At 43.0% G+C, this 15107-nt stretch overlaps 1 protein-coding gene across 1 annotated transcript in view; it reads right to left on the bottom strand.

Annotated features, from left to right (window-relative positions):
- LOC121573459 (SH2 domain-containing protein 3C) overlaps nucleotides 1-12974 on the bottom strand; it is a 130574-nt gene extending 117600 nt beyond the window's left edge. Inside the window, exons 1-2 of the mRNA XM_041885464.2 lie at nucleotides 12789-12974; nucleotides 6872-7886 (exon numbers count right to left, since the gene is read on the bottom strand). Coding sequence (XP_041741398.1) covers nucleotides 6872-7886; nucleotides 12789-12810 — 1037 coding nt within the window. The 5' untranslated portion in view covers nucleotides 12811-12974. The remainder of the gene's footprint in view (nucleotides 1-6871; nucleotides 7887-12788) is intronic.
- Between the last annotated feature and the right edge of the window lie 2133 nt (nucleotides 12975-15107).

The raw sequence follows: 15107 nt of genomic DNA on the forward strand, positions 1-15107 counted from the left end.
GGCAGGAGATCAGGGCGGACACGCTCTCATGTCCCGAGGGCGCCGGGTGCACGGTGGCCAGGTACAGCTCCACCTGGAGAAGGAATCCCTGACACCCGGCCGCGGTCCCATCATAGGACCTCGGGAGCGAGAGTCGAACTCCTCGGGGTTCCGGAGCAGGAATGGGCTGACTGGCCGATGGTTCTGGCAGGGAGGATGGCGGTGGAGGAGTCCCCCAGCCTCGGATGGTGGTGATCACCTCCTGTAGAGCGGACCCCATCTGCCGGATCTGGTCACCTTGTTCACGAACCTTGTCCTCCAGCGTCGCCTGGGCTGCTGCGGCTCCTGCTGATTCCATTCTTAAAGGTGTGTGATTCTGTCAAGAGTGCTGTAGGTGGGTGTAGTGGTGGAATCAAACGCAGGACACCGAAGTATAGTCCAAAAGACTTTAGTTCAATTTCCAACAAGGAAAATACGAACACACTTGCCCGAAGGCGAAACTACGCACGAAGGCGACAAAAATAAAGGCGCACTAAACATGTGCGTAAATGCTCCAACGCAGTGGAGTGAAGCTCAACCGAGCGAATAGGCGAATGACAAGCACAACACACGACAGACATAATGTCACGAGTTACAAAGCCAGAACCCAGAAGCAGACCAGGACAAGGTAAGTTGAAACGAAGGTGAGTGTTTATTTACAAATTCAAGAGTGATGCTGAGTAATCCAGGGAACAGAGCGGGCGGCGTTGATTAGTTGTTGGGGGTGCAGTGGTTGATCCGATCATGGCTCGGCAGCCGCCGACCACCAGGCAGAGGTTGGATGAAGGTTCCGGACGAGTGATGTTCATGGCTAACGATCCGGCAGGGAATGGATGTTAGGCCAGAGCCTAAGAAGGGTGATGATCAGGACCAGGTGTGCAGATTGCTGATGGGATGCAGGTGCGGAAATCAAGAGAGCTCCCCGGAGCGTTCCAGAACCCTCGGGAAACTGGAGATCACGAGCAGAACAACTAGTCCACAGACAGGACCCGACTCAGACTGCCGGGATCGTTACACATAAATTAATCACACACAACACTAGACAAACACAACGAGAAACTTATAGGACACTAATTACGCTAAATGAGAACAGGTGTCACAACAAACAGACAAAAGCAAACGAACATGAAACATACAACGGTGGCAGCTAGTATTCCGGAGACAACGAACGCCGAAGCCTGCCCGAACAAGGAAGAGAGGCAGCCTCGGCCGAAACCGTGACATTTTTTCCCCCCAACAGATATTATCAATAAAACAATAAGGCTTGACAAGGTATAGATAGTACAACATCCTGTTGAAACAAGGCACCTATAGCACTATTGTTGTTTTATGAACCAAAATAAAAATTAATATTTCCTACTGATGAGACGAAGGTAATAAAGCAACACCTGAGGAAATGGCATCTAAAATGATTGTTAAATCTTATAGGGATCTTGTAGTGATAATAATTCCTCATCATTGAAAGTAAGACCCTCTGAATTTACAAGTTGGCTCACCAATAGGATATTATTTCGGAACCAATATTCTAAAAACAAAGATTTATTTCTTTACAATATGTCCCGATTATTCCAGATATAATATATGTGTGGAGAGAAACTATGCTTATAAATTAAGGAAACCTGCCGATAAAAAGCAGAGAGTTTCACTGGAACTTTGTCAATATTATAATTGCAAACCAATATCAAGTTAAAACCTTTTAGATGTATTGTCCCCTGTTTTGGGGGCCTGCGTGGTTCTGTTACCGGTTCCGTCTGACATTTTCGCTTATAAATCTACCTGTGGACACCATAGTTTGAAATGGCTTGCATTGAACGGTAGCCCTGATTCTCTCGGACACATGAGTATGTCTATTTTGCCTGTGTGATGCAGGATGTGAAATCTGACACCACTTGAACCTGGGATGTCCCTCCTGGCATTTCATTCACTTTTCCGACTGTCCATCATCTCCTGGCTGAACCCTACTTCACAGTTACTAACAACGCATATGCCTGGAATCCTAACATCGTAGCACAGCAGGGGATCGTGGTTTTGATGCTGTAGCACATTCAGAGATCGTTTTGTAGCTAGTAATCTAAAATAATTCATCGATTTTTAACAAAAAAACACTCTCTGTTTGTCAAAGGCGGACAAGATTAATATGAGATGAAAGGCGAATTCCTAACCAGTTCAGGAAGCCAATCTAGAGCTCTGTGAGATGTTCACAGAGATGGGGGCAGACGTTTTGATCAAGAGAGACCTTTAGAAAATATGCACATTGTCTCTAACACTAAACATACAAATATGTATTTTACAGTTATAATTAAGGTGACATCTTATAGTTAGTCGTTTTATAATTTGATTATATTATATTTAGAAAGCATATAAGTAATTTCAAGCCTTAGTCATAGTTTTGTTGTATAGGAAATACATCATATAAAATATTATCATCTTTGTACTGTGTACTTGAGCTTGTGTCCTCAAAAGTGACTACACCTCAGTCATTTATAATTATTTTTACCATAAAGGTGAGATTTTAACCTTTCTTGGAGTGTGCAGCATCAGTGGCTTATTTTCATGGATGCCAAGGGAAGCCAAGCTTCCCCTAAAAATTGACCAAGAAAAAAAGAAAAAAACATATAAAATAATGTATCTTTCGTCTCTCTGTGTTTTCATAATTGTTCTTCTATTCGCAAAAGGGTGAATGTATCTCACAGGAGAAAGCAAGCATCCAAGCGAGTGAAACAGCTCCCCTGTGTCCCTGTATGATGCTGTCTGGCCTTAAAGAGTATGACATTGTTGCCGCCTGTAGCATTGAATGCAAGGGAAGCCAGGGAGCATTTGGCCTCCCTTGATAAAAAAAAGTATAAAATAATAGCCAATCAGCTTTGAGCTAAACTGAGTGAGCTCAACTGTGAATGGTCCTGGCGCACCAAAAAAAAGTGTAAAGGGAAGCCAGTTTGGATTTGGCTTCACTCCTATCACATCGCATCAAGAGAAATACGTCATTGACAGAAACAATTTTAATTGTTGCATCTCATTGTGATGTTGTCCTCTGGTGGCTAGCTAGCTAGCTAAAATGGTCCCTTTCCTATATTAGCCATGGATGAAGATAGGGATTTGGACTTGTGGTTTTCCTTAATTCTCCGTACTGGCCAATGATTATATCCAACCATAAATTCATACATTGTGCCCCTGGACTGAGAGGATGGAAGTCAATATGTAGCTAGATGTAGAAGGCTAATGTTAACTAGCTAACGTTGCCCATGAAAGGAACGTTGCTAACGTTGCCCCCTCGTTTTTCTAGAGAAGGTTATAAACGATCTTCTTCTGGCGGTTTTTAATAACAGGGTTACAATTTTGGAAGCCTCTAGACTTTTGATTCTTAGTAATGGTTATGCCTAAATAATTTCTTTTTTCACTGGAATACCATAATATGAGGGTGTCACACAATATTTGACAGCCATTAGTTCGCATTTATTAATGTTAAGACATAGACTAGATGCTTTGAAAATGATTCTATCACATCGATAGATATGGAAATGCATTCATCTCCACCGGTCTCTCATGGCGCTTTGAAGAGAACTGGGAACTCCGGAAAGAAACTAGGTCAAATCATGACCTCAGTGATTTTCAGGTCGGAAAGTCGGAGCTCTAGAAAGATGCATGAGTTTCCGTTTCGTGATCACATTTCCCGGATTGTGCGGGACAGTCCCGCATTTTGTCCCTTTGTCCCTCATCCCGCAACCAAACAATCATGTCCCGCATTTTATCAACAAATTCAAACACCACTAATTTAGAAAAAAGTCGATTTGTCCGGTATTTCAGTCAGACATTCCGAACTGTATATATTCACGTTGCACTTATTCATATATATAAATCATAAGGATGTGGTAGCCTACTGGTGATGTTCAACAATTTTCCAATCGTTGTTGAGATCTGATATTCTGCACAGCGCAAGATGAGACGTAGTCCAATGTCATAGGCCTATCATCAATCAATCACATTTATCAAATCCTTTCAGGCTAAATTCCAGCTAAACTTGGAGAGGACAGTTATGCCTAACTACTTTTTAAAAAGAGTGCTTCTGATGAAGAGCTACAAAAGTAAGTGAATAGCCATATCAGACTTGTCAGACTCTCCATGGTCAATAGTTGTTCATTCAACATGTGCTGCTACTTCTCTCAATCCTCAGACCAACCAGAAATGTTTCAGCCAAATATTCATATATTTTCATAAAACAGCCACACATGTGGTCTCTTATTTCTGCATCACCAAATGTTTCATGAGGCAACAGAATAGGCTAGGTGCGCTTCAATTACTCATTCCATGCAACGGACTGCAGGGGTGTAGTGCTGCAGAGGGTTGCTCCGCTACTTCTCACAGTGGTGCTCGTTTAGTAAAGTTAGATCAAGGCTGAATCAATGTCTTGGAAGATCACATAATGATTCATTAGTATTCTAGTAACATAACCAAATATTAAAGCATTACTGTTAAAAAACACCACCTCATTTCTTATTTTAGGATGATTAGCAGAATGAATAGTCCAAAAATCAAAAGCGCATAACAAGGCAGAATGTGCTTTGATTGAAACGAAATACAGGAAGGCTATATAGTCTGTTAACACCATATGCTCCTCTAATTTGCTCACGAAACAGTAATTCAAGATGATCTAAATGCATATTCCAATGAAACTGATTGAGATCAAATGATTTGAATGCAGACGCAGTTTGGAGGGTATTCAAAAGGAAAAATGTTACTGAGACAATCAGTGTGGGCATAGACAGACGTTGCAATTGGAGGATGTATTTTATTCAATAGGTTACATCTGTCGGTACAGACTTCGACGTCATGCATTATAACGTCATTTACATTGGGGGTGAGTGGGGGGGGCTGCTAAATGTTTTCTCACATTTGTGTATTTTAAATGTGGTCAACCTATTTCCGACATGGAATTCCGAGTTGGATGACGGTTCAAAACGATTTAAGAGTTCCCAGTTGTCTTGAACGCTCTGAAGTCCAAGTTAAGAGTTCACAGTTGTCTTGAACGCACTGAAGTCCAAGTTAAGAGTTCCCAGTTGTCTTGAACGCTCTGAAGTCCAAGTTAAGAGTTCCCAGTTGTCTTGAACGCACTGAAGTCCAAGTTATGAGTTCCCAGTTGTCTTGAACGAACTGAAGTCCAAGTTAAGAGTTCCCAGTTGTTTTGAACGAGGCATCAGCTGCACGGCATACGTCCTCAATTTGGGCATCAGGCGTGCCACTTTTGCCACTCAATCCACTGCTTTGCGCAAGAGTCACTGGTTGCATTCCAGGTCGTCTTTACTGCAGTCTTGCTGCGCATCTGAGAAGATTGCTACCACATACGACTTATATACCCATTCCACTTTTTAAATAATTGGACTAATCATCAAGCCTAAAAGCTTGCGACATATTGTACATTTGGCAATCATCTCAAAAGTAGTCTTGGGATATAAATTATTCTCAAGTCTCAACTGTGATATTTTTATTGTAATATAGACAAAACAATTAGTCAGGGCATGAACTCTACAAGGTGTTGAAAGCATTCCACAGGGATGCTGGCCCATGTTGACTCCAATGCTTCCCAGTTCTCACAGTTGTGTCAGGTTGGCTGGATGTCCTTTGGGTAGTGGACCATTCTTGATACACACAGGAAACTGCTGAGGGTGAAAACCCAGCAGCGTTGCAGTTCTTGACACACTCAAACCGGTGCGCCTGGCACCTACTACCATACCCTGTTCAAAGGCACTTAAATATTTTGTCTTGCCCATTCACCCTCTGAATGGCACACATACACAATCCATGTCTCAATTGTCTCAAGGCTTAAAAATCATTCTTTAACCTGTCTCCTCCCCTTCATCTACACTGATTGAAGTTGCTTTAACAAGTGACATCAATAAGGGATCATAGCTTTCACCTGGATTCACCTGGTCAGTCTATGTCTTGGAAAGAGCAGGTGTTCCTGATGTTTTGTACTCGCAGGGTATACTTTGAAATGCATCCTCTGTAAGAAATGTACTATATAAATACAGTTTTATTTGATTTGATACCTGTAAAGAAGTCGAATATGTTGTTCCACAGTGGAAAACATAGCTCTTCAGAGAAAATCATTATACTTCAAGGAACTCAGTTTCACTATGACATAATGCCTACAGGTTCCTTGATACTGCGACTCACGGCAACTCTTCTTCATACTGGAAGTGAAATACCCAGACCCAAGAATGACGTCTCTGCAGAATGTCCTCGGACAGTAAGACACACCATTTTCTTTCACAGGTCAGGGGAGTTTCCTTCTGACATTTTAGTCTGTGACATTCGACCCTAATAGTAATTGAGTCATCAGTCTGTCTGCTCAGAGGCATCCAGACAGAGGCACTGTACTGCATTAAGCACAGATCCTCAGGTTGGGCTGTGGTAACTAAAATTAGTCATACTTTCCCTAACCTCTCACAGAAGTTGTATCTATGAGATAGTAACCAATCAGGGATACTGATCATGCTGAGCTGCATTACAAACAGTGGAGCAGTTTTATCACATCCACAATGGCAGTTTTATCACGTCCACAATGGCAGTTTTATCACGTCCACAATGGCAGTTTTATCACGTCCACAATGGCAGTTTTATCACGTCCACAATGGCAGTTTTATCACGTCCACAATGGCAGTTCTATCACGTCCACAATGGCAGTTTTATCACGTCCACAATAGCAGTTTTATCACGTCCACAATGGCAGTTTTATCACGTCCACAATGGCAGTTTTATCACGTCCACAATGGCAATTTTATTACATCCACAATGGCAGTTTTATCACATCCACAATGGCAGTTTTGGTTGAAATTTAAGAAATGGTTACTCTCACCTGTTCACAGGTTCAACAGCCTGAGTTTCCCTCTGAAGGTCTCTTCTACTAGAACCACAGGAGGTCGTCTCAGGCAGGGGGCTGGAGTTACTGTCTGTCCCCAGGTTATCAGCTCTCTCCCTGGGGAAGCCCTCCTCACAATGCTGGGTGACCTGGGTCCCAGGCTGCTGCAGGGATTTCATAGGAAGCTTAGGGGTTGGAGATGGCTCCTCTGTGGGGATGGTCACCTGGCTCTGTGAGGAGATTGAAACTGACTGACCAGGAACAGGAGGAAGATTCCTTCTGGCCCCACCAGTTGATGCTGTATCTGGGGATGGAACACCCTGATCAGTGGTAAATGTGTTTCCTTTAGGGACGTCATCACAAACAAGTGAGGAAGCGGTAGAGTAGGTAGTGGACCCCACACCCTGAGCTGACATTAGCTGCCATTTCTGTGGGTCTCCTCCCTCACAGTGGGCCTGTGGTTCTCCTCCCTCACAGTGGGCCTGTGGGCCTCTGTGTTTACTCTTACTGAGTGATCCCCCTCTGGGGATGGGAGGCAGCCCCTGGACTTGTTGGGTCCTTGGACCAGGACCAGCCTGGCTGGATAGAGGTGAGAGAGGCTGGTCCTGTCTGGAGCCAGGCTGGCTGGATAGAGCTGTGAGAAGGGGAGAGCTAGACACATGGTCCCCTGCCTGCCGCTGGCTCTGACTCCTGCCCAGCCCTGCCCCCGTCTTCTCCTTGGTCTTCTTGGTTCCTCCTTTCCCAGAATTCCCACTCTTGTCCCTCTTCCTGAGGAGGAGGCGGGGCAAGGTGCCCATGTGGGTGTAGTTGTCGCTGGAGCGGGCGTAGCTGTAGGTGCGTGGACGCGTCATATCCATGTCGTCAACTGACGTCTCCACGGCGTCGGGGGAGGATACCACATCCAGAGCTCTGCCCCCGTCAGGCTTGGAGGGAGAAGACTTGGAGTCGGATTTGTCTGACGATGAGCCGCGACGAAAGGAGAGGTTGGAGAGACTCCCTAACCACTTGAAACCTGTTGAGGGAGGGGGAGAAACAGACAGAAAATGTGTCATACATTTACAGTAATACCCTGGTATGCTCTTAGTAATATGTCTGTTCTCTTTTGTATAGTCTGTTTTGTTTCATTTCATCACATAAACTGTTTGAAGTGTTCTAGAATGTTGAGTATGTTCTAGAATGTTTGGAATGTAATGTATTGACCCCTTGGGCTGGGTTGTTGGACTGCAGGAGGTGAAGGCCTATGCCTGGTTCTTTTTCATAGACCTCCAGCTGTTCAAAGTTAACTGTATAACATGGTCAGATTCAGAGTTGTTGGAAGATCCAGAACAGCCCCTCAGGGGAACAATACATAAACACTGGGCAAGAATGGAAACAACTTGTCTGAGGGGGTATGAGCTAACTTTTTGAAACAATTCTTTAAAGGGGCAGTTTCCACGCTATTTCCACGCTATGAGGTCGTAATAACTGCCCTTTTAGTGTAAAAGAAAATTGCTGGAATTTCAGCCTGTTCAGGTGGGATGGGGTTTTTGGCCCACAGCATGACATCACAATCTGATCTGATTATTCTGACCAATGACCAGTCATCTTTTATTTGCATATAAACATACCCACACGAGCATTTCAATGGCAAAAGGAGGCTCAGGGAAAGAAATTATAAAAAATATTTTCATGAAGTAAACACACACAGTGATTTATTAAACATACAGTGTTGATTTAAAAATACAATTTTAAAGACTGCATGGGGGCTTTAAATTGAATTATTGAATATTGAGGATGATAATGTGTTAAGATAGAGGACCCGGCAACCTATTTAGTTTGTATGGAGCAGTTGAGACTGAGTCAGTACTGATGATGATGATGCATTGGTGATGGGGAATGTAGGCCTAATACAGTGCATTCAGAAAGTATTCACACCCATTGACTTTTTCCACATTCTGTTGTGTTACAGCCTGAATTTAAAATTGATTAAATGTTGTTGTTTTTTGTTACTGGCCTACACACGATATCCCATAATGTCAAAGTGGAATCATGTTTTTTAAATAAATTAATCAAAAATGTAAAGCTGAAATGGCTTGAGTCAATAAGTATTCAACACCTTTGTCATGGCAAGCCTAAATAAGTTCAGGAGTAAAATTTGCTTAACAAGTCACATAATAAGTTGCATGGACTCTCTGTGTGCAATAATAGTGTTTAACATGATTTTTGAATGACTACCTCATCTCTGTACCCAACACATACACTTATCTGTAAGGTCCCTCAGTTGAGCAGTGAATTCCAAACACAGATTAAACGACAAAGACCAGGGAGGTTTTCCAATGGGTAAAAAAAAAAAAAGCAGACATTGAATATCTCTTTGAGCATTGTGAAGTTATTATTTACACTTTGGCTGGTGTATCAATACACCTAATTACTACAAAGATACAGGCGTCCCTTCTAACTTGCTGGAGAGGAAGGAAACTGTTTAGGGATTTCCCCACGAGGCCAATGGTGAGTTTAAAACAGTTACAGAGTTTAATGGCTGTGATAGGAAAAAACTGAGGATGGATCAACAACATTGTAGTTACTCCACAATACTAACCTTAATGACAGAGTGAAAAGAAGGATGCCTGTACAAAATACAAATATTCCAAAACATGCATCCTGTTTGCAACAAGGCACATGACTAAAGTAATACAGCAAACAATGCGGCAAAGCAATTAACTTTTTCACCTGAATACAAAAATGTTATGTTTGGGGCAAATCCAATACAACACTTTACTGAGTACCACTCTACATATTTTCAAGCATAGTGGTGGCAGCGTCATGTTATGGGTATGATTGTAATCATTAAGGGGAGGTTTTCAGGATAACAAAAGAAACAGAATGGAGCTAAGCACATGCAAAATCCTGTTTTTTCCACCAGACACTGGGAAATGAATTCACCTTTCAGCAGGACAATAACCTAAAACACAAGGCCAAATGTACACTGGAGTTGCTTACCAAGAAGACAGTGAAAGTCCCTGAGTGGCAGAGTTACAATTTGGACTTAAATCTGCTTGAAAATCTATGACAAGACTTGAAAATGGTTGTCTAGCAATGATCAACAAACAATTTCACAGAGCTTGAAGAATTTCAAAAATAATAAGTGGCAAATATTTTACAATCCAGATGTGCAAAGCTCTTAGAGACTTACCCAGAAAGACTCACGGCTGTACCCCATAATGACGAAGCAAAAACAGGTTTTTAGAGTTTTTAGCAAAAGCATTAAAAAAAAAAGAACAGAAATATCAGACCCTTTACTCAGTGCTTTGTTGAAGCAACTTTGGCAGTGATTACAGCCTAGAGTCTTCTTAGGTATGATGCTACAAGCTTGGCACACCTGTATTTGGGGAGTTTCTCCCATTATTCTCTGCAGATCCTCTCAAGCTCTTTCAGGTTGGATGGGGAGCTGCACTGCACAGCTATTTTCAGGTCTCTCCAGAGATTAACGATTTGGTTCAAGTCCGGGCTCTGGCTGGGCCACTCAAGGACATTCAGAGACTTGTCCCGAAGCCACTCCTGCGTTGTCTTGGCTGTGTGCTTAGAGTCGTTGTCCTGTTAGAAGGTGAACCTTCGCCCCAGTCTGAGGTTCTGAGCACTTTGGAGCAGGTTTTCATCAAGGATCTCTCTGTACTTTGCTCTGTTCATCTTTCCCTCGATCCTGACTAGTCTCCCAGTCCCTGCTGCTGAAAAACATCTCCACAGCATGATGCTGCCACCACCATGCTTCACCGTAGGGATGGTGCCAGGTTTCCTCCAGACGTGACGCTTGGCATTCAGGCCATAGAGTTCAATCTTGGTTTCATCAGACCAGAGAATCTTGTTTCTCATTGTCTGAGAGTCCTTTAGGTGCCTTTTGGCAAACTCCAAGCAGGCTGTCATGTGCCTTTTACTGAGGAGTGGCTTCCGTCTAACCACTTTACCATAAAGGCCTGATTGGTGGAGTGCTGCAGAGATGGTTGTCCTTCTGGAATGTTCTCCCATCTCCACAGAGGAACTTTGGAGCTCTGTCAGAGTGACCATCGGGTTCTTGGTCACCTCCCTGACCAAGGCCCTTCTCCCCCGATTGCTCAGTTTGGCCGTGCGTTCAGCTCTAGGAAGAGTCTTGGTGGTTCCAAACTTCTTCCATTTAAGAATGATGGAGGCCACTGTGTTCTTGGGGACCTTCAATGCTGCAGAAATGTTTTCTCTGAGCTCTACAGACAATTCCTTCGACCTCATGGCTTGGTTTTTGCTCTGACATGCACTGTCAACTGTGGGACCTTATATAGACAAGTGTGTGCGTGCCTTTCCAAATCATGTCCAATCAATTGAATTTACCACAGGTGGACTCCAATCAAGTTGTAGAAACATCTCAAGGATGATCAATGGAAACAGCATGCACCTGAGCTCAATTTTGAGTCTCAAAGCAAATGGTCTGAATACTTATGTAAATAAGGTATTTCAGTTTTTTAGTTTTTATAAATTTGCAAACATTTCTAAAAACCTGTTTTCGCTTTGTCATTATTGGGTATTGTGTGTAGATTGATGAGGGTTTTTATTTATTTAATCCATTTTAGAATAAGACTAACGTAACAAAATGTGGAAAAAGGGAGATATTTCTGTGTTTCATTTTCAATACATTTGCTACAATTTCTAAAAACATGTTTTCACTTTGTCATTATGGGGTATTGTGTGTGGAGGGGTGAGAAAAAACATATTTAATCAATTTTGAATTCAGGCTGTAACGCAACAAAATGTGGAATAAGTCAAGGGGTATGAATATTTTCTGAAGGCACTGTCTGTACTGATTATTGAGCAAAAAAGTGATGCTTTGCCTGCTTTTGGATACCTGTGATTCTAGAAAGGTAGGCTACAGTAGGCTACTAACTTTCACAGTAATAACCGTTGTTCTCTGCACTTTCTCTAGACTATTGTGTGGTTCTGTCCAGACCATTTACTGAGAAGACTCTGATAGGTACAGAACCACCAGAGCTAAATATAAAACAGACTCTGATACGGACAGAACAGGGCAGCCAGTGCTGTACTGTGGACAGGAGATGAGAAAGAAGCTACTGGTCTTTACTTTGTCCTCAAAGAGGCAGTGGTCACACTGGCCAGACAGTGAAGGATAATTTTGTACCATAACCTTTGCAGCTGTGACATCTTATCTACTGTCTATCTACTCTGTGGAGTAAAGAGCACATTCAAAGATGACAGATAACAGATGAAACTGACGTGTTTCTTGTGTGTGCTGCTGCTGCAGTTCTTGTGTGTGTGTGTGTGTGTGTGTATGTGTTTGTGTTTGAGAGCGTGCACGCATTCGCTTGTGTGTGAGTGTGGTATTTTCACAGTTTCACCTCTTTCCGTCAGTGAAGTACAGAAAAAAACGTCATCAGAAATGTTCTCCATTAAACCAGGCTGAGGTATATGTCAGGAATATAGCCTATCATATATAACCTGTACATTATAATGCAGTATATGATGTCTATGGTGTTGAGTCATGCATGTCCCTGATACGTGGTCTATAGTCATCATGACTCATGTTATTGTAATGGTGTAGATTTAGCACAGCCTTAGAGCAGGCTAGATCAGGAGAAGTGCATTATTTACCATGTCCCTATTCATTTATTTAGCAGTTAGAAAGCCTTATCTAGGTCAGTCTAAAAAAGAAAGATGTAGAGATAGACACTGTAGATATTTTGTGTTATACTGTCTATCGCTTTATTTTCATGAGACTAATGAGAGGAATAGCAGGTGTGTACTCCTGTCACCAGCGTGACATAATCGTAATAGAGGTACATTTAGTTTATGATTAACGTGAATCGTCACTTTACACACACACACACACACACACACACACACACAAACACACAAACACACTGAAGTGGTACTCCACACATCGTAGGCTACTCACTCAGTTTCCGTTTTCCGCTCATGTTGTGGATGTGGGGTGGTGGGATGATGTGTCCAACTTCAGGCTGACTGGCTGGAGGGAAGAGAGCTACTTACTGGCTGGGGGGGGGAAAGTGCTACTGACTGGCTGGGTGGAGAGAGCTACTGGAGATCTGAAGCTGGAACCAACCTCTCCTCTAGCCACCACAGTTCAGTTCCGCTCCACAGGGCAGATGTAGAGATGTACGCATGCATAAGATGCTAGCTGTGTAAACAGACCTCTGTGCTTCCTGTGTTGGGCTGAGGGGGGGTGACAGAGAGGTGAGAGAAGAGCTTGGAACAGTATTATGGCTATACGGAAGAAGTGCACAATGTGTGTGTGTGTGTGTGTGTGTGTGTCAATCGTGTGTGTGCCAATCTAAGGTGCCGACAGCCAGACTATAGCACTGCATGTGAGACCACCCTCAGACTGCTAGTGCTGCCTGCATGTGAGATCTTCACCCTCAGACTGCTAGTGCTGCCTGCATGATATTTACATTTCGTATGTATGTTTTTTTTTTATTTTTTTTTTATTTCACCTTTATTTAACCAGGTAAGCCAGTTGAGAACAGGTTCTCATTTACAACTGCGACCTGGCCAAGATAAAGCAAAGTAGTGCAATAAAAACAACACAGAGTTACATATGGGGTAAAGAAAAAAACATAAAGTCAGAAAATACAACAGAAAATATATATACAGTGTGTGCAAATGTAGCAAGTTATGGAGGTAAGGCAATAAATGGGCTATAGTGCAGAATAATTACAATAGTATTAACACTGGAATGCTAGATGTGCAAGAGATTATGTGCAAATAGAGATACTGGGGTGCAAAAGAGCAAATTAAATAACAATATAGGGATGAGGTAGTTGGGTGGGCTAATTTCAGATGGGCTGTGTACAGGTGCAGTGATCGGTAAGGTGCTCTGACAACTGATGCTTAAAGTTATTGGGGGAGATAAGAGTCTCCAGCTTCAGAGATTTTTGCAATTCGTTCCAGTCATTGGCAGCAGAGAACTGGAAGGAATGGCGGCCAAAGGAGGTGTTGGCTTTGGGAATGACCAGTGAGATATACCTGCTGGAGCGCAGACTACGGGTGGGTGCTGCTATGGTGACCAATGAGCTAAGATAGGGCGGGGATTTGCCTAGCAGTGATTTATAGATGGCCTGGAGCCAGTGGGTTTGACGACGAACATGTAGTGAGGACCAGCCAACAAGAGCGTACAGGTCACAGTGGTGGGTAGTGTATGGGGCTTTGGAGACAAAACGGATGGCACTGTGATAGACTACATCCAATTTGCTGAGTAGAGTGTTGGAGGCTATTTTGTAAATGACATCGCCGAAGTCAAGGATCGGTAGGATAGTCAGTTTTACGAGGGCATGTTTGGCAGCATGAGTGAAGGAGGCTTTGTTGCGAAATAGGAAGCCGATTCTAGATTTAACTTTGGATTGGAGATTCTTTATGTGAGTCTGGAAGTTGAGTATTGTATATATGTATTAATTTGTGGATATCCATCACGCAATTCGTATGATACACTATATCAAATCATATCAAATGTTATATGTCACATGCGCCGAATACAACAGGACCTTACCGTGAAATGCTTACTTACAAGCCCTTAACCAACAATGCAGTTCAAGAAATAGAGTTAAGAGAATATTTGCTAAATAAACTAAAGGAAAGAATAAAATAAAAAGTAACACAATAAGATTACATAACAATAATGAGGCTATATACAGGGGGTACCGGTACCGAGTCAATGTGCGAGGGTACAGGTTAGTCGAGGTCATTTGTACATGTAGGTAGGGGTAAAGTGACTATGCATAGATAATAAACAGCGAGTAGCAGCAGTGTAAAAACAAAGGGGGGGAGGGGGAGGGGGGGTGGGGGTCAATTTATATAGTCTGGGTGGCCAATTGATTAATTGTTCAGCAGTCTTATGGCTTGTGGGTAGAAGCTGTTAAGGAGCCTTTTGGACCTAGACTTGGCGCTCCGGTACCGCTTGCCGTACGGTAGCAGAGAGAACAGTCTATGACTTGGGTGACTGGAGTCTTTTACCATTTTTTGGGCCGCCTATTATATAGGTCCTGGATGGCAGGAAGCTTGGTCCCAGTGATGTATTGGGCCGTACGCACTGGCACTACCCTCTGTAGCGCCATACTGTCGGATGCCGAGCAGTTGCCATACCAGGCGGTGATGCAATCAGTCAGGATGCTCTCGATGGTGCAGCTGTAGAACGTTTTAAGAATCTGGGGGCCCATATCTTTTCAGTTTCCTGAGGGAGAAAGGTGTTGTCGTGCCCTCT

The sequence above is a fragment of the Coregonus clupeaformis genome, chromosome 9 (assembly GCF_020615455.1).
Source record: "Coregonus clupeaformis isolate EN_2021a chromosome 9, ASM2061545v1, whole genome shotgun sequence".
NCBI classification, from domain to species: Eukaryota; Metazoa; Chordata; class Actinopteri; order Salmoniformes; family Salmonidae; genus Coregonus; species Coregonus clupeaformis.